Genomic DNA, 19266 nt, shown 5'->3' on the forward strand with positions numbered 1-19266 from the left:
TTAATAATTAAAAATAACACTTCTTCCTACAATTCTGGAATTAATTATCTGAAGATCAAATTGTAAATTTTACAAAAATAAACCCTTTGAAAAGTATACTCAGCACAAAATGTTCTAATAAGATCTTGAGTTTAAAGGTTTGGTGTCTTTCCTATGCTAAACAAAGGCTACATTTTTAAGGCAATAAATGTGTAAGCTTTTGTTTAATACGAACTGAAGTAAAGAATAATAACTTGAGATTTTTTGTTTCTTTCTGTTATTAGGAGGTCCAGAAGATTGCATTCTTTCATATGAACCAGTTACACAGCAAGAAAGTAAGTCAAATTGAATTGCAGAATATAAAACAGCTTTTGGTGCTTCCTTCAGCATTTTTATGTGTGGTCACCAGCCAAAAATCCATGAAGTTCACATGACTTCAGATATATTTGCTCTTGTAACAATATATGTGACAGAAAAAAATCAATTTAATTGTTAATTAGATCATTCCTCCTCCTTTCCGTTTATGATAATGGTGAAGGTAGTTTCTTCTTTAGTGTAATAATATACCAAGCCCTTAAGGATTCAGAGCTGTGGTCCAGACTGCAACTCCAATCAAACGTGTTAATATTATCTCAAATAAGACATAACTTATATATTTGAGAAAATGTGATTATGTTCCAGAACGGCGGCATAAACAAGACCCTTTGTGATTCTTGTTTTTAAAAAAATGAGGAAAGAAATATGTTGACTATGGACCCGATTTTACCATTTTGATTCTAAGTGCTGAATCTGGGCGCAATTTAGGTCTGACTTGGAAATCTGCTGTCAGGCGCCCCCATACGCACTTAGCCTGAAAACAAAATCGCAAGTTTGAATCACGCTTGGGCGGGGCTTATTGCGCTCGAAACATTGCTGGTCTGATCGGAGCTTTGAACTGCACGTGCACAGTGAGAAAAAAAAAATTGAAAAAACAGGCCCCTGTCACATCGCTCCTGGGCTGCAAAAAACAGATAAAGCGGCACTGGAGCAAAAAGCAGGAGCAATGGTCCCCACAGGCATTGCCCCACCCCCACAACATAACTGTCCCCCTTATCCACCCAACCACCCCCCTGGCTACCCAGACCGATCGTGACCCTCTGCGCCCCCCCCCCCCCCCCCCCCCCCACCTCCACCAATCGCCCGCAGAGTGACAGCAGTTCCCCCTGCCCCTGCCCACCCCCCCAGTTCCCCCATCAGAGATCCATCTGGCCAACCTCCCCCCCCCCCCCTCCTCCACCAGAGAATGATCGGGCCTCCCTCCTCCTCCCCCCCCCACCAGAGAGTGATCGGGCTTCCCCCCCACCCCCACCAGAGATAATCTGACCCGCCTCCCTCCCTCCCCCACCAGAGAATGATCGGACCTTCCCCCCCCTCCCTCCTCACCAGAGAATGATTGGGCCTCCCTCCTATCTTTCCCTCCCCCCACTAGACAATAATCGGGCCTCCCTTCTCCCCACCCCTCCACCAGAGAATGATCATGCCTCCTCTGCGCCCACCCCACCAGAGAATGATCGGGCCTCCCCCTCCACCCCAACCAGAGAATGATCCGATCCACCCTGCACCCCCCTCACCACCTCCCCCACCACCGATCTGAGTTAGAGAGCCACTGGAAGCTCTGAACTTAACTCTTCAGAAGCTGGAGTGCCTGAAACAGACCTTTGCCGAGCATGTCTGTTTCGTGCCAAATCTGGATTGGCGAACGCGATGGTAAAGGGGGAAATGCTGGTAAAGTTGGGTGGGCAGCCCATTAATTCAATTTAAATGCATGCAAATGCATTTAAATCGTCATTGCGCCCGTTTCGGGCATGGTTCGGATTGCAGCCATTTTCGGGCCTTGGTAGAGTGGGCATCTGCGCGGACGTGGGCACGGATCGCACTAAATGCCTCAAGCCTGGCGACACAATGGTAAAATTGGGCCCTATATCTTTCTTCTTCAAGTGTTTTTCTACTTCCCTCTTTAATACCATAATGGTCTATCTCAATTGCTAATTGTAATAATGCATTTAATATTCAAAAATATTTTCTAAGGAATGCCTTGATACCAAATCAAAATTTATGCCCCTTGTTGCCAATTTGCTTACTAGTGAAAATAATCTTTTGCTCCTTAGTTTCTCAAACACTTCCAAACTTTGAATACCAACATTAGACCCCTCCACTTAATCTTCTGTGCTCTAGTAAATAGTTTTTAAAGTCTACCATCGATCTATAACCTATCATCTATTTTATCCTTGGGATTCCAAATTGCACCTCTTTCCATGACTTGAGGGGTGGAATATTATGGGGCCAGAAAATGCGACAAGCCCTTCAGAAATTTGAGGATCACAGCTTGATTGGCCGTAGTAAATTGTGCCTTAGTGTCAGGGGGACTGACAGGGTAAATACATGGGGTTACGGGGATAAGGCCTGGGTTGGATTGTTGTCGGTGCAGGCTCAATGGGCTGAATGGCCTCCTTGTGTGTACTGTCCGTGTCTCTGGGTATCTGTGAGACTCCGGCTCTGTGTCTCTGTATCTACGGCTCTGTGAGACTCCAGCTCTGTGTATCTCCGGCTCTTATCAATGGAACAGGCTGTAAAATTCCACCCTCAATATTTTTCTATATTGGGATACCTATAGCTGAAGAGCATTTTCTTACATTGGAGTTAGATTTTATTATGAGTAAAGATTATTTTTTTAAACTTTTCCAGCAATTGGACAGTGAGTCCAATACTAAGTTTTGGAGAAATGAAAATAAAATTTAACTCAAAATGCTCAACAAGAGTGCTTGATTTTAATGTGTTTTTTTAAGGTTCATCATCCCATCTCTTTACTTTTGTACTCAGTGCCCTATGCACAGACCGAGAATCACCTTGTATGGCTTTTTCAGTCTGCAAACCTATTTTAAATTTCCTTTCCTTTTCCAAGTACAAAGTGGTACATTATCAACTACTTTTTCAAAATCAAGATGTACTCTATCTAGTGCAAACTATATGCATTTTCTTGAACGATCTACTAGTAAGCATAACCTTTCTTTACATAGAACATAGAACATTACAGCGCAGAACAGGCCCTTCGGCCCACGATGTTGCACCGACCAGTTAAAAAAAAAAACTGTGACCCTCCAACCTAAACCAATTTCTTTTCGTCCATGAACCTATCTACGGATCTCTTAAACGCCCCCAAACTAGGCGCATTTACTACTGATGCTGGCAGGGCATTCCAATCCCTCACCACCCTCTGGGTAAAGAACCTACCCCTGACATCGGTTCTATAACTACCCCCCCTCAATTTAAAGCCATGCCCCCTCGTGCTGGATTTCTCCATCAGAGGAAAAAGGCTATCACTATCCACCCTATCTAAACCTCTAATCATCTTATATGTTTCAATAAGATCCCCTCTTAGCCGCCGCCTTTCCAGCGAAAACAATCCCAAATCCCTCAGCCTCTCCTCATAGGATCTCCCCTCCATACCAGGCAACATCCTGGTAAACCTCCTCTGCACCCTCTCCAAAGCCTCCACATCCTTCCTGTAATGTGGGGACCAGAACTACAAATTCATGTTCGCTGTCACATATCTTTCTGGTGTTCACTAATGTTCCTCAATATAGTCGATACAAGACTAACCGATTTACATTTAACTGGCTCACTCATTTTCCCTATTATGAACAGGATTTAATGTTTGACTACTTCTGCCTTTGATATAATTCTCAAACGTCTTTGACCAAGGTGCTATTTTGGTGCAAGTTTAAAGTATAATGAAAGTTCTAAACGCAGTAACAATGGTTCCCTGGAACATGGAATTTTTTTACACTTGATTTCTTTAGCCTTTTCCACTTGACTTAATTACAAGTTGTAATCTTTATTTTTACATGGTAGACAAACTTTTAAATTTGAATGGATTTTAGGCATTCATCACTTCCCCAGAACTGTTAATTGAACTCTAGTCGAAGAAAGACTATTTTAGTAACTGAAATCTGTAGTGAGATCCACAGCATCTGGTGTAACATGAAGGCAGAGAAATGATGTTCAGGATTCGTGTTGAAGAGATAAACACACTTGGTTCAAAAATCTTTAATCGATTTCAGAAACTCCTCTTCCCAATTCCTGACCAGGGGAGCTATTTGTGGTTCTTTGCTGCTGATGGCACTGAGCAGCAGCTGATGACTGGAAAATGATTCAAAAGCAAAATACTGTGGATGCTGGAAATCTGAAATCAAATCAGAAAATTCTGGAAGTACTCAGCAGACCAGGCAGCATCTGTGGAGAGACAGAGTTAACAAGCAGATTTTTCCAATCCTACCCATCACCTGTTTTGTAGCGGGTGTGAGAGGAGAAATCATTGGCAGGTAAAAAGTCAGAAACCCGCCAGTGTAAAAGTAGTTCGTGATTCTGCCGATGGTGGGCTAACGGCGGGTCAATTATTCCGCTGCCTAGTGGTGTGAATGTCATTTGTATTCATTGCTATCTTATGAATGCTCATTAAAACAACTGCTCACCAGAATCTCGTGACACCTTCCAATCTAGTGTTCATTGCAAGGATCAGAACATAGGGAAACTTCTACCACAGACTCCAAGGTGACTGGAAATTCCATAATCTAAAAAATCTGAGCAGCCTCTGTGCCATTCCGGGCTTTTCAAGACAAAGTGGCAGTTCCAAGTAACATAATTTTTTAAAGGCCGGATCTGACAACAAAATGTGCTTGGTCAGGGCTCTGGTTCTTTAAGGATTCAAGCCACACTTCTGTCTGGGAAACTGATATGCTTACTTTAGCTGACACTCCAGTTGCCTGGCAGATCCCAATCACAGTTGCACCTTTCCTGATGGCAGACCAAGATTTTCCAGACCTCTGATTAAAAACTGCAAAGGTGCTTTGTTTCTCATTTTGCTGCAGTCAGCCTTCATTGCTTGGTGAGTGAAGATTTTTGATTCTCAATAGATCAGAAGTATTCCTTCATGGTTGTGTGGCTTAAGAACTGGCTAACCTGCTGTGGATCTCTTTCACTTAGTGAGAACTTGCCAGAAAGGTGACAATACAAAGTCTCGTCATCAGGAAGGCTTTTAGCAGACTGCATCTAGTAGTATCACGCAGAACCCCAGGTTGCGTAGAAATGAAACAATATACATAAAAAACAATGTTCTTTTAATAGTTCTAAGAAACTACAATTATGCCATGAATTGTGTAAAGTCTCTGTATCAACACTTCACGTATGTTTGGCCTCACTGGGGGAAACAGCAGTAAATATGACACACAAAATAATTTGGAAAGTGTACATATTTGCAAACTAAGTTGCGACTTCTAATAGGGAGTGTGTTATTAAAAGTGGAATTACATTGGTTTTGAAAAGTAAGTAATATGATGCATTTTGTTTTTCAGTTAATTACAGTAGACCTGTCATTATTCTGGGTCCAATGAAAGATCGAGTTAATGATGATCTGATATCAGAATTCCCAGATAAATTTGGCTCTTGTGTACCACGTAAGTAATACCAGTGAAAGCATTAGCTGTGTTTAATTTATGTTACATGTCTTGAATCTGTTGACGAGTATAGGGGGTGTAGGAGTAAAGTTGAGAGAGAAATCAGGAGGGCAAAAAGGGGACACAAAATTGTTTGGGCAGATAAGGCAAAGGAGAATCCAAAGAGCTTCTACAAATACATAAAGGGCAAAAGGGTAACAAGGGAGAGAGTAGGGCCTCTTAAGGATCAACATGGTCATCTATGAGCGGATCCAGAAGAGATGGGTGAGATCCTAAATGAATATTTCTCATCAGTATTTACTGTTGAGAAAAGCATGGATGTTAGGGAACTTGGGGAAATAAATAGTGATGTCTTGAGGAGTGTACATATTACAGAGAAGGAGGTGCTGGAAGTCTTAAAGCGCATCAAGGTAGGTAAATCCCCAGGACCTGATGAAGTGTATCTCAGGACATTGTGGGAGGCTAGGGAGGAAATTGCGGGTCCCCTAGCCGAGATATTTGAATCATCGATAGTCACGGGTGAGGTGCCTGAAGATTGGAGAGCGGCAAATGTTGTGTCTTTGTTTAAAAAGGGCTGCAGGGAAAAGCCTGGGAACTACAGGCCAGTGAACCTCACATCTGTGGTGGGTAAATTGTTGGAAGGTATTTTGAGAGACAGGATCTATAGGCATTTAGAGATGCAAGGATTGATTAGGGACAGTCAGCATGGCTTTGTGAGTGGAAAATCATGTCTCACAAATTTGATTGAGTTTTTTGAAGGGGTAACCAAGAAGGTAGATGAGGGCAGTGCAGTTGATGTTGTCTACATGGACTTTAGCAAGGCCTTTGACAAGGTACCGCATGGTAGGTTGTTGCATAAAGTCTCAATAATCAATCGATAGTATGAAATGATGACCAGATAAATAATGATGAAACCTTTGTACACCAAAAATTATACTCAATATTTATTTTTCTAGCTGAGCATCGTTAGAATCAGCACTAGTCAGAGAATGTGAAGCAAAAGATATTGGTCATTCTTCTGCCAAAGGCATAAAATGTGCAACTACTGCCCCTACTCTGTAAGGTGAAGTATCGCAAGCAAGTAGTCATGGTAGCATCAGATTAAAATGAACCAATACTTCAGACTTCTGCAAAGCATCTTTGACATCCTTGTATGCTTTCTCACATTCTGTTATCCAATCCCATGACTGTTTCACACATAGTAAATTATGCAATGACTTCAATAATGTAATTAAGTTGGGAACAAATTTACGATAATTTACTGATCCTAGAAAAGACTTCAATTGCTTCACATTAATTGGATGTGGTGTTTCAAAATAGCATCCGTCTTTTTATGAGCTTTAAGTAGGCCTTTACTATCAATTATATGACCCAAATACTGGACTGATGTCTGGAAAAAGTCACATTTTTCTTCCTTGATATGCAGACCATCTGCTTGAAGATGTTCCAGTGTTGCTTCTAAATTATTCAAGTACTCTTGTTCACTGAGCCCTGTAACTAGAATATCATCCAGATAACATCGTACTCCAGAGAGACCACTTAAAATCTGACCCATCAATCTTTGGAATAGGGCTAGTGTGATTGTTATTCCAAAAGGCAATCTTTTATAACAAAAAGACCTTTATGAGTAACAATGGTAAGTAATGGTTGCGATTCAACAGCTGCATTCATCTGTAAATACTCTTGTGAAAGATCAATCTTGCTGAATTTCTGCCCAACTGATAACCCAGCAAACAAGTCTTCAATTAAAGGATGTAGATATTGATCAGCACACAACACAGGATTGATTGCTGTTTTAAAATCACCACAAATACAAACCATCTGGTTTCATGACAGATATGATGGGAGTAGCCCAGTCACTCAAGGGCAGGCACTGAAATTGACAACCCACCTGACATATTGAAATAAAAAAGGTTTATTTATTAGTGTTACAAATAGGCTTACATTAACAATGCAGTGAAATTACTGTGAAAATCCCCTAGTTGCTACACTCCAGCGCCTGTTTGGGTACACTGAGGGAAAATTACAACCATACCCAGAAAGACAACTGAACAACATGGAATCACTGCATCAAGATCAGCCAAAGAACAGTTAACCATATACTCCTTTGTATTATCTGCTTATTAACTGTAAAAAAAAACCCTTAAGCTACGCTCTTATCCTACTATCTACACCATAATGTGTATGTGGACCCAGGGAATGTGTGTGACGCATGAATGGTGGTTGTGATTTGCCTAGCTTTTTTAAATTCAATAGGTAGTTTCAACAAACTTATCTTGCTCTTTAATTAAATTCAGAAAACCTGTCTGCTTTGTTCTTTATACTGTAAAAGCAAACATAGTAGGACCCCTGCAGTATTGTCAAAGCATATCCTCCCTAAACTCACAAAAAATCCTGTTACAGTCAGACGTGGAGTGGTAGAATGGGGGAATCATATCCGCTCCTCATGTGGTAGTAACATAGCACTAAAATGTTCCACTAAATATAAATCTGAGAACATGGATAATAAGAGTTAAGCAAAAAACATTTGAATGAACTTAACCTTTAAAGTGACACCAGCATATGGAAAGTAACTGCCTGGTGTGATGATACCATGCTATTTTGATATGTTTTATGTTAAAGATGGGGCTACTTTAAGAGGCAGTGTTTTGCTACAAGAGCTGATTTTTCTGGTAAACATGCAGCAGATGCTAAGAAGGCAGGCTAATAATTGTTTTTAACTAGGAATGTGTTACTTTGTAGAGCTAAAGGAGCTTTTGTTTATTTAGGTTCTCCTGAGATTTCAGACAAGATATACAGAGTTATGCAGTTAATGGGAGGAGTTAAAATTGCAGAGAATAAATACTGTTTCAGTCTCATTTTAAAATACAATTAGTTGCTGCCTGGATTGCCAAAAGCAAGCAGTTCCCGCTCTCTCTCTCGCTGAAAAATCCTTTCTGAGAGTTCCAGGGCTGGTAACCTAAGTCGCAGCAAACATAGCTGTGCTTTACTAACTAATTTTAAAGAGTGGGTTTAAGTCTATAAGAGGAATATTGCTTGAATTGGAACTCATAACGATAGGTTATCAGTTAAGACTTGTATCCTGTCATGTTTAAGTATTGTCCAATCGCTAAAGATAAAGCGAATTCATTTGTTGTAGTTAAACTGTGTTGTTAAATATAGTTTGTTTTGATAAAAGCTTTCCAGTTTGTCAGTTAATTCGCAGCTGGATTGAAACATTTTATCCTCATACTAAACCCAAATAGAAAATTGTTGGGGCCTAGCCTGGCTTCATAATATACCTTGAGGTTTCTGATCTAGTAACCTAACATTGGTGAATGTTTATTTAAGTCTAAAGTTTATTTCTCTTAATTTAGTATCTTCTTTAGTGGCATTCCATCTTGAGATGATGGTTTGTGGCATGGTAGTAAATATCACCTGGTGTGGCTCAGACACCCTACTCTGGCATGGCAGTCTCTGCCACACTTGCTGCAGAGGAAAAAGGTAGGCTCAGGAGGTACAAGATTTGCTGGCCTCTATTACCTCTGGGCCTTCCTCTCAGCCAGCTGAACCTTCCTTTTCTGCTTGCCACGCCTAGTGCCCCTCCAGTCAATCTCCAGAGGTCATGGGTGTCAATGACTGTTGCCCAGTTATTTGTGCCAATGCCCACCATCTTCATGTCTCGCTAGCAGGTATCCATGTCATGGAGATATGGCTATACAGGAGGTTGTGACCCAGTAACCAGTTCAATGCATGGCCGGTCTTTGGGTAAATAGCCTCAGTGATATGCAGAGATGACTTTCACCAGCTTCTATGTGTGGACAGTGCTTTATTACATGCTTTCAAAATTGTTTGCTTACTCATGCTTACTGATTGGTTTCTGTTTCTCTGTAACCACACCCACAGGCTTGATTCACAGCACACAGTAAAGTGAGCAGTCAAACACCAAGCAACTGAACACAACGTTTTATACCCTTTGTAAAACGAAAGGACCATATTTTAAATTAAACTATCCTGTACAACAAATATATGTACATCAAGTAATTTTTTAGAATTTCAAGTGTCTGTTTTTCCAAGTATGGAAATAGTCAATATACGAAAGCCGCTGATGACAGCACTGAGGTCTACAAACTTTAAGTTGCAGTTCTGCCTGGTCACATCAATGAGGCGGATGCTCACCATCATGGTCGCTCATTGGAAAAAGAAATGTATCCTCATTCCAACTGTCCTTGAAATATCCTGTTCTACTTGCTATCAAACATTTCTACTTCCATTTCCGTCATTATTCAACAGAGTAGCTTTGGTACCCAGCAACCACTTGACCTGCTTTGATCCAGGTAGAGGCGATGCGAGCTTGTGGTCGGAATTTAGGCATTTGATGCAAACCAAATTCCAATTTCAAATCAGGGTTTCTTGCGCGTGTTCACTTGTTGAAGTATGCTTTTACTTCACCTAATTGCTTTGTTGTTTCTTCTGCTTTTACTCTGACATTCATGTTGGATAGCGATGACGGCTTAAGAATGGTCGGCAGTATGCGAACGTTAAGACCAGTCATAAGTTTGGTCTTTCTGGTCAGAGTGTGTTGGCTCAATTGATATGTTCAAAGTAGGACTATTAATAGATTGTTCAAACATTTTCTTCTCTAACATACTGGGTGGAATTTTACTGCCGCTTTACGCCCATTTTGCGGTGGGACAATGCCATAAAATCGGGCATAAAGCCGCTAGCACATGACCGGCATGATCTTATGACACCCGAAATTCCAGCGTGGTCAACCTTTCGCCCGGAAATGGGCGAGAGGCTGATTAATTTATTTAAATTTTTGAAATCACGTTTTGAATGTGTTGAGCGAGCTGGGCTGGGCTCGCTTGCCTTTATGGCCTTGCCAGGAGAGCTTCTGTCTGGCGAGGAAAACTCCTGCTCCCCATGAATGTGAACAGACGTGTTAGCCTCGTCGGTAAAGCCAGAGGCCATTGAAGCTCACTGAGGAGGCTGAGTGAAGATGAGCGTGCCCCTTGGGCAGTGCCAGACAGGCACCTGGATAATGCCAGCCTGGCACCTGGGCAATGCCCACAGGGCAGTGTCAGGGAGTGTGACCAATGGGGGGGTGGGGCCTGTGGGGCAGTACCAGGGGGTGGGGCCAATGGTGGCAGGGCCTGTGGGGACAGTGCCAGGGATGGGGCCAGTGGGGGGGGGGAGGCTGTGGGAGCAGGGCCTGCGGGGGAGGGGGGGCCCGCTGCCACTCTGCATACGATCGGTAGGGGAGGGCAGCAAATCGCGATCATTGGGGGAGCAAGGGGTTCCGCAATCGGTGGGGGAGGGAGGGAGCCCGTGATTGGTGGAGGAGGGAGGGGGTCCGCGATTGGTGGAGGAGGGAGGGGGTCCGCGATTGATGGGGGAGAGAGGGGGTCCGCGATCTGTCTAGGCAGCGAGGGGTCACGATCACGAGGGGTCACGGGCTCAAGACGATCACGAGGGGTCACGGGCTCAAGGTGAGAGGGGCGAAGTATAACTCAGATATTAGAGGGATGTTTTTTACACAGAGGGTGGTGGGGGCCTGGAATGCACTGTCAAGTAGGGTGGTGGAGGCAGACACGCTGGCATCATTTAAGACTTACCTGGATAGTCACATGAGCAGCCTGGGAATGGAGGGATACAAACGATTGGTCTAGTTGAACCAAGGAGCGGCACAGGCTTGGAGGGCCGAAGGGCCTGTTTCCTGTGCTGTACTATTCTTTTTTCTTTGTTCTTTGAGGCCTGAATCTTGGGCCGCAGGCTGTCGCGATTGTGGGGGTGGGGGTTGCTCTTTGAGGATGCCTGCAGTAGCAGAGGCCTGACAGCTCTCTCTATGTCTGTCAGATCCCTGCTACTGTTAATGCACATGTGCAGCATGAGAGGTCTGCAGATGTGCAATGCTTCCCTCTACAGGCCATCTGGCGAGTTAAGCCCCATCCACAGCCTCTCTGGCTGGAAACTCACTAGTCCATCTTTTTAGAGACAGAATGCATAGGGTTCGGTGTTAAAACCCGCCCAAAAAAATGGATCTGGAAGTCTCCCATTTTCAGATCAGCTGTACACTTAGAAAAAATCTCGTAAAATTCTGCCCACTAGATATCAGGCTGTCCTTGGTCACTCTGTTGAATCATTTGAAGCTACCATTCGATTAAGTGTTGTACCGCAATGTCAGATGGTGGAGAACTTGTAGCTTGCTCTGAAGTCTGGAAACTGACTAGAAACAAATAACAGTCCATTGTCTGTAGTGATAGTCTCCAGTAAACACCGTTGTGTAACTAACTTGTCTAGAATGTCAATGACTGAAATGATGGTTGTGGAATTTGTTGTAGTGATTTCCGGCCATTTGCCCTGTCAATCATGGACATTAAACAAAACAACATTGCTTAGATTTCTCCACAAATATCAACTTGGAGTTGTTACCATGGTTTTGTTGGCCATATCATCAGCTGTAGAGGTGTGGGACACAGTTCAATAAATTTTTCACTGTACGCAGTTTATAATGAATTCCTCTGTACAGTGATTTATTGCTGGCCACCAGACTGCTTCACAGGATTGTTGTTTCATCTCAACAACACCCACATATCCTGCATGGCCAAGATGCAATACACATTGCTGTAGCACTTTCGGGATAAGCGTTTGAGACAGTTGTCACCAAATGATGTGAACTCATTGTGTATTCTGTAGTATGTGAGGCCACTCAGTTTTTAGGTATTGGTGTACTTTCTGCAACACATTGTCACCGATTCTGCCTTCCACTCCACTTGCATCGCAAGATTCATGGTTACATGTGAAACCACTGCAATCACATTGCCTTCAACGTTGTAAGTCACTTTGCTATCATTAACCTGGCTGTGATAGTAGTACTGCTAAGTATGTCAGCTACTTGGTTATGTGGACCTGCGAGATACTCAACCTTGATGTAATACTGATAAAGATGATCTGAGCATCTGTAGATGCATAGAGGTCGATGATCAGTCCCTGAGGTGCCTAACAGCGCTTGGCAATCAGTGTAGAGAGTGAACTTCCTATTGCAGAGATACATATGCCAATGTTCACAAGCATTGATACAGGCTAGTGCTTCCCACTCTCCAGCAAAGTATTTACATTCAGTTTCCAACAACAGGCATGATGTGTACACAATTGGTCATTCATTTCCTTCAATGTACTGTGAGAGTTCTATCACAAATCTTGATGCATCAGTTGTGACATATGTTTCCGAATGTGAGTTGAAATGCGCAAGGACCGGCAGAAAAGCTAAATTCACCTTTAACGCATCAAATACTGTTTGCTGTGCACTTGTCCATTCCCATTGTGCATCTTTGCAAGTAATTTTTGAAGAGGCTCTGCAATCTCTGTATACTTAAGAACAAATTTATGAGACAAATTGGCTACCGAGGAATGATACCAAATCTGTTTCATGTTAGACAGGACCACAGGCGCATGAATAGCTTTGATGGTGTCGTGTGTAGGCTTTACTCCAGCTTCAGTCACTCAGTGCCCGAGAAAATTGATCTCAGATGCTGTGAATGTGCATTTGTCTATTCCAAGCATCAAATTGTGTTGTGTGAGCACCTCTGATAACCGTTGGTCATAGTTTGTTTTGCCCCTTGCATGGACAACAATAGGTTATCAGAGGTTGGCATCCCCTCAATATCTGACAAGACTGAAGAAATGATCCTCTGAAATGCACTAAGTGCTGAACTTATTCCATAGATCATTCTATGGTACTGAAGCACACTTTACTGAGTTAAAAAAAAGTGGTAAGTATCAGCTTTGCCCTACTAGTAGTATCTGAAGATAGCTCCATCACATGTCGACACATTTCAGCACATGAAATGACGCCGATAGTTCTTTGATCAAAAGAAATGGATACAAGTCTGAAATTGTTGCAGTGTTGACTGCCTTATAGTTGTATGGTCTAACCTGGCTATTTTTGCATTGTGCAATGACTAAGTTCAGTATGTATGGGGGTGAGTTGATTCCCTCTGCTTCAAGTCGTTTCAGCTCCTGGGACACTTAGGCAGAGATCACAAACGGAAACTATCTCAGATTTTGTGAAACTAGTGGAATTAGTGCATCAATGCAAGCAACATGGCAGCATCTCTTAATCTCACCAAACAAGCAAATAAGAAAGGATTTTCTTGTATATAGTCAGTGTCTTTGATCACATTCATGTGTGTTCAAGTGGTGTGTCAAGCTTATCAAAGAGGTTTACCCCTACAAGACTTCTGCCTTTGGCAATGAAGAATGTGAACTTGTCTAGGTTGATATTTTTGTAGCACACTGGAACTGTCATTCCCAAAACTGGAATAATTGAGTCATCGTAAGCTTGAAGAGTGAGAGAAAGTTGTGAAAGATAATGATGGTAATATTTGTCACTCAACATCAATACTTCTAATGAAGAGCGACACTGCACTCTCTTGGTCTCTACTGTGCAATTGTTAAAATTACCTGGGGCTTTACAGTGTGTGTTGACATACACATGCTGTATTTCACTCTCAAAATGGGTTTCTCCACCTGTTGAACTGATGAAGTCTTTGTTTCCAAAGACCTGAGCACCTTTACAAAGTGATTCATTTTTAAGCATGATTTACACTTTTTCTCTCAAGCTGGCCATGGTGTTGGGACTCAATTGGTGTTGGAACATCTCCACAATTTGGGCAAATTTCTTCGGGCTGAACCTATTAAGGTCTCTTTGTCTGCAACCACTGCACTTGAGCTAGTTGGACAAGCTAAGTTTGACACCCTAAGTATGAGGCTGCATTTTTGTGTAACCTCTTCAAATTAAACATGGAGGATTTAATTTGGACTGTCAAGAGGAATCTTAATTCTTGGAATTTAAGTTATTTTCACTAATTAGTATGCCAAATTTATATGTAGCAGGCAACTGCCGCAACTCTGCCACTTATTGTATTATGGGCTCACCATTTCCTTGGCATCTCTGGTAGAATGTATGTCATTCAATCACCACACTTTCCTTTGGTCTAATATATTTTTCAAGAGCACTTACCATTGTATCAACATAAACATGTCTTCTGTGAGATGCTGAAATACTTGCAGTCTTCAGTTCTGAATTTCCCTTTTTGATATAAATAAAGTTTGACAATTAAGTAATAAATTCACAATGACAGACAAACAATCTAACAAACACTCTGGCCCCAATATTTTCAGGAAGAATACAGGGAAGAGTAGCACTGTGGAGGAAATCCAAGGGATATGGAGGTCATTAAGTTTAAGTTTATTTATTATTCGCAAGGCTTACATTAACACTGCAATGAAGTTACTATGAAATTCCCCTGACCAATTATCATTGATCACAGAGTTGGCTGGAGATCACGGGTAGTGCAGAGGAATTTTGAGGGTGGGAAGCAGTTGATCTTCCAACGAGGGGAGACCATGATTGACAGAACTAAGGATGAAGATTTTCTTGAAGTGCTGGATGAAGCTTTCTTGCTCATCCTGGGAGACAACTGCTTCCTCGCCATTTTGCTGTCAGGTTTCTGGAGGCCTGGGAAATCCAGCTGGCAACTATTAAGTTTAAATCAGACTCCATATTTCACTTTGGGAACCTGATTTAAATATTACAATGAAGTGTCCTGTTTCTTCATGATGGGAAACACAAATACAAACCACACAATCCATCACTGTAAAAATGATGGGAACAGATTCCCCAGCTTCAAATTTTTAGCATCACACACCAACCCCTATAAAACTGAAATGCAGTCCTCAGTGCAATGTGTACTAGAGCCAATCATGGGTGTTAAGACCCAAGTGCCTATGCAAAATGCCTGACAAATTGGTCAGAAAGCCCTAATCACATTAAGAACTTGCTGGGCTCATTGTGACCCTGAATTTTGAATTCCAAGTAAGTTTTGGGTGGGTGGATAATAAACTCAGTTAAAAGCTTACCTGCTACTCCAGAAATGAGGCCCAGGCTACTTTAACTTCTGTACCTCACTTAAATCCCATTAGCCAATTGTTCATCCGAAACAGGCTGGAAGTCAGCAGGTAGCTTGGAAATAATATATGGCCTACCAGCATCAGGAAGGTGTCAAAATCTTCTAGTCCATCTCACTCAGTTCTCTGCATGTGATACAGATAAATCTAATGCCTAAACTTTCTTATGGGGCCCAGAAGAGCACTAATCTGACCTCGACTCCTGTTTCTGTCGTTATCTGATGGGAAAGACAACAGCTTCCCAGTTTAGACCAGCAGTTACAATTGCATTCAGTTTCTTATGATGTAATCAGGCCCCAACATGCAAAGAAGGCCTGCTAGCTTTGACAGGAACTCAGTGTAGATGGTTAAAGTTAGGAACAATGGGTTCTTGGCACCTTTTGATAACACCTGGTGAGTTACTTTTGATGGATGTTTTGTTTGCAGCTATTTCTGTATTTTTTGTGTATTGTCTTTTGAAGTGTTAATATATTTAACTAGTCATATGTTTTGCAAACATTTAAGACAGTGTCCTAGAAATATTTTTGTGTGAATTGCTACTCTGATGCACATCATAACTTCTATGGATTGTTCTGATGACAAATCTGTCAGCCATCTTGCTTTTATCTATTCTGTTAGGCAATTAATGGAGGAGGAGTTGTCTCTTCTCTTTCTCTCTCTGACACTCTCTTTCCCTCCCAATAAGTCAGGCCATAGATTTGGGGATGTCATCAGTTATCCAGAATTTGGGTATATCTGGCTAAGCATGAATAACTTTTCCATATCCTTCCCAATGGTTCCTCTCATATTTTAAAACAATTATGGATTACCCTACTTCGGTCTATTTTCTGTCATAGAATCGTAGAATATCTTCAGTGCAAAAGGAGACCATTCGGCCCATCGAGCCTGCACCAACAACAATCCCACCCAGGCCCTAACATATTTACCCTACTAATCCACCTAACACTAAGGAGCAATTTCGCATGACCAATCAACCTAACCCGCACATTTTTGGACTGTGGGAGGAAACCGGAGCACCCGGAAGAAACCCATGCAGACACGGGGAGAATATGCAAACTCCACACAGACAGTCACCCAAGCTGGGTCCCTGGCGCTGTGAGGCAGCAGTGCTAACCACTGTGCCACCGTGCCACCTGTCAAAAATTATATCTTTGCATTGTTAAACTGCATTGATTTAGAGCCATTGCCATCACCGCTGACCTGGGAGTCACGATAAGATAATTCATGGACAAAATATTTATTCTTCACCCAATCTGACTAAAACTGATTCCTTGATCATTATTGTTTTACTGTTTTTAAACCATATGTGCAAACTGGCTGCAGCATTGCAGAAGAACTTTGTTGGCTGTAAACCACTTTGAGATGTCCAAAGGTTGCAGAAGTTGCAAGCCTTTTCTTTATCTTTTAGTTCCTGAATTAGCATTCTTAGCAACCAATGTTCATTTTGGCTTGTAAATACTGCGACACTGCCAGTTACCCCAGCACCCATCCAGCTCGCAGCCTCTGTATCTCAGTGCCAGTAATATGTCTTAAAATTTAGGGGAGCAAAGCCACCATATTTCCATCGGAAGCATAAAGCTGACAGTTCTCTGTGGCATTTTATCAATCCTGGTAAATTTAAAACTGCTTTTTTCATTGAGAGAGAGAAAAGCTTCTCAGAAAATTTATAATTCAAGATAAATTAGGCTGTATTGACTCTGCTAAGGAGATGAAGCAAAAGAGGCAGGGAGAATTAACTATGGAAGTATTTATACCTGGGGGTTACATATACTTCCATTTACTCAAAACCTTATTTTCTCACATGGAAAATTGAATCAAATCAGTTTGGTGCTTTTAGATCCATTTAATTGAGCAGTGATTACATTTCTAACCAGAACAAAGTCTATTATTTATCATACTGTTCAAAACACCTTTGGGAAGCTGACCAGTGCTTTGAAAGTACATAAAATATACAAACGTGGAGGTGTAGCGCATAAATGGCTGCCATTACCCAATCTCTCAACGTCATTGACACTGACAGATTTAGTAACCCGTTTTGAAGCTATAGCAAGCAGTATAATACATTGTACTTGTTTTCCGTTGTACAAATTGTCACTTAAATACATTGCTGTATTTTCCAAAATGTATTTTGTTGGCTACAAAGATACATTTAAGGATAATGTGGATTAGTGTGACATGGATGTACACCTGCAATCCCCAATATGCTGTTACTAATCTCAGATGTGCCATTGAGAAGGCAGTTGTTAAACCTATGACATGGGAGCGGAAAATGTGAGATTCATTTCAATGCAGTTACACTTGTGGAGACAGGCAGTCAGTTTTTTTCCCAATCTCTATCACCCTATTTTTGCAGCTCCGAGCAAAGGGTCGTTTATTAAATTTGAAGCACTTTGAGATGTTCCTCAGAGATGTAATAAGGTGCTATTTAAATGCAGGTCTTGTTTTCAATCTGTCATAATGATAATCATATGACTGAGAAAGTAAATACTAGTGGCACTATGTATGCAATTTATATAATATTGTATGAGCTGAAAAGAGGTAGTTAGGGAGACTTGTCTTGTTCCTCTTCTACCTTTTGTACCTCCCTGCTGTAACCAAATTAGCAACCCTGACAATCATTGTCCAAAGATATTCTAGTGGGAAAATGCAGAATTAGGCAAACAATCTGAACTAAGGTTACTGTTTCATTCACATGATTGTAGGGAAGAGCTGCAAAGAGGCAATTATAACTCAGCAGATATAATCAATTGGTGGCCATGATAGATTAAGGGTTATGAAGCATGCTGCCAATACACTGCTATTTTTATGTCACTAGATTTCAACCCCTTTATTCATCAGGCAGCAAGATTTTGACTTCAGTCTCACTAGTTGGGAAAGGTGCAGATTGAAGTCTGAGGAAAGAAGACCATCAAGCAGTTTACCTCAACTATTTTTGCACCCATCTGGTCTGTTGGTTGGAAAATAGTGACAGGACACCTAGAATAGGAAGAAGTAGTTTTAAATAAATGCGAGCAGTTAACATGATTGACAAAATTGCACACAACATCTTGCTGTTATATTTGTACAACAGAGCTGGTTTGATAGATCTTACAACCACTTATCACTTGCTGCTTTTAGAGAAGGAATGATGGTTTTAGATCATGTACTACTGGAGCTCATCTTAGCCGAAACAGTATATATCCTTTAATGGTGATTGTTTCGTAGAAGAATCCAGATGAAGGAATCATGTTGCTTACCAGGAGGTGTTCCCATTAACAGACTTGTATTGTACATAAATACCGTTTCATTAAATAGATTAACATATTCTAAGGTATAATTTACTGCTAATCAATGCATGCCAGGAACTAACCATTCTTGTATGTGTTAAAAAGCCCACTGTGTTTTGTGATGCTGCTTCTTGTAGCACTCAGTAATGCCATCTAAAAAGTTATTTTAAAAGTTTCAATACTATGGACCCGATTCTTCCATTTTGAAGCTAACTGCCCACACTGGCGGGAAAGCAAAAGTGTTTCCCATTGACAGCATCTTTCACTTGGGATTCACCCATCTGAAAGATGCTAATAAGCTCATTTCAAGCAACCGGCCAGCCAACTCTGCCGTTCCGAGATCGGGACACCATGATTAAAGGGCTCCCTGATCTCGGTGCTCAGACAGGCCCCCACCCCCACCCCCACTGAGCAAGGGAGCACCACCAACCCTTCACCAAAGAGGAGCATCCTTCCCACCACCACAAATGATGGATAACCCCCGTCCCCCACATCATGTAGGCATGAGCATGACATGATCCAATTCCTCAACCCCACTCAGGACCCCCTCAGATCCCCTCCCCACTCAGACCCTCTGC

At 41.8% G+C, this 19266-nt stretch overlaps 1 protein-coding gene across 1 annotated transcript in view; it reads left to right on the forward strand.

Annotated features, from left to right (window-relative positions):
* Positions 1–19266, forward strand: part of dlg2 (discs, large homolog 2 (Drosophila)) — a 945868-nt gene that overhangs the window by 902314 nt on the left and 24288 nt on the right. Inside the window, exons 22-23 of the mRNA XM_078221879.1 lie at positions 264–314; positions 5370–5471. Coding sequence (XP_078078005.1) covers positions 264–314; positions 5370–5471 — 153 coding nt within the window. The remainder of the gene's footprint in view (positions 1–263; positions 315–5369; positions 5472–19266) is intronic.

Source organism: Mustelus asterias, chromosome 10 (assembly GCF_964213995.1).
Source record: "Mustelus asterias chromosome 10, sMusAst1.hap1.1, whole genome shotgun sequence".
Lineage (NCBI taxonomy): Eukaryota > Metazoa > Chordata > Chondrichthyes > Carcharhiniformes > Triakidae > Mustelus > Mustelus asterias.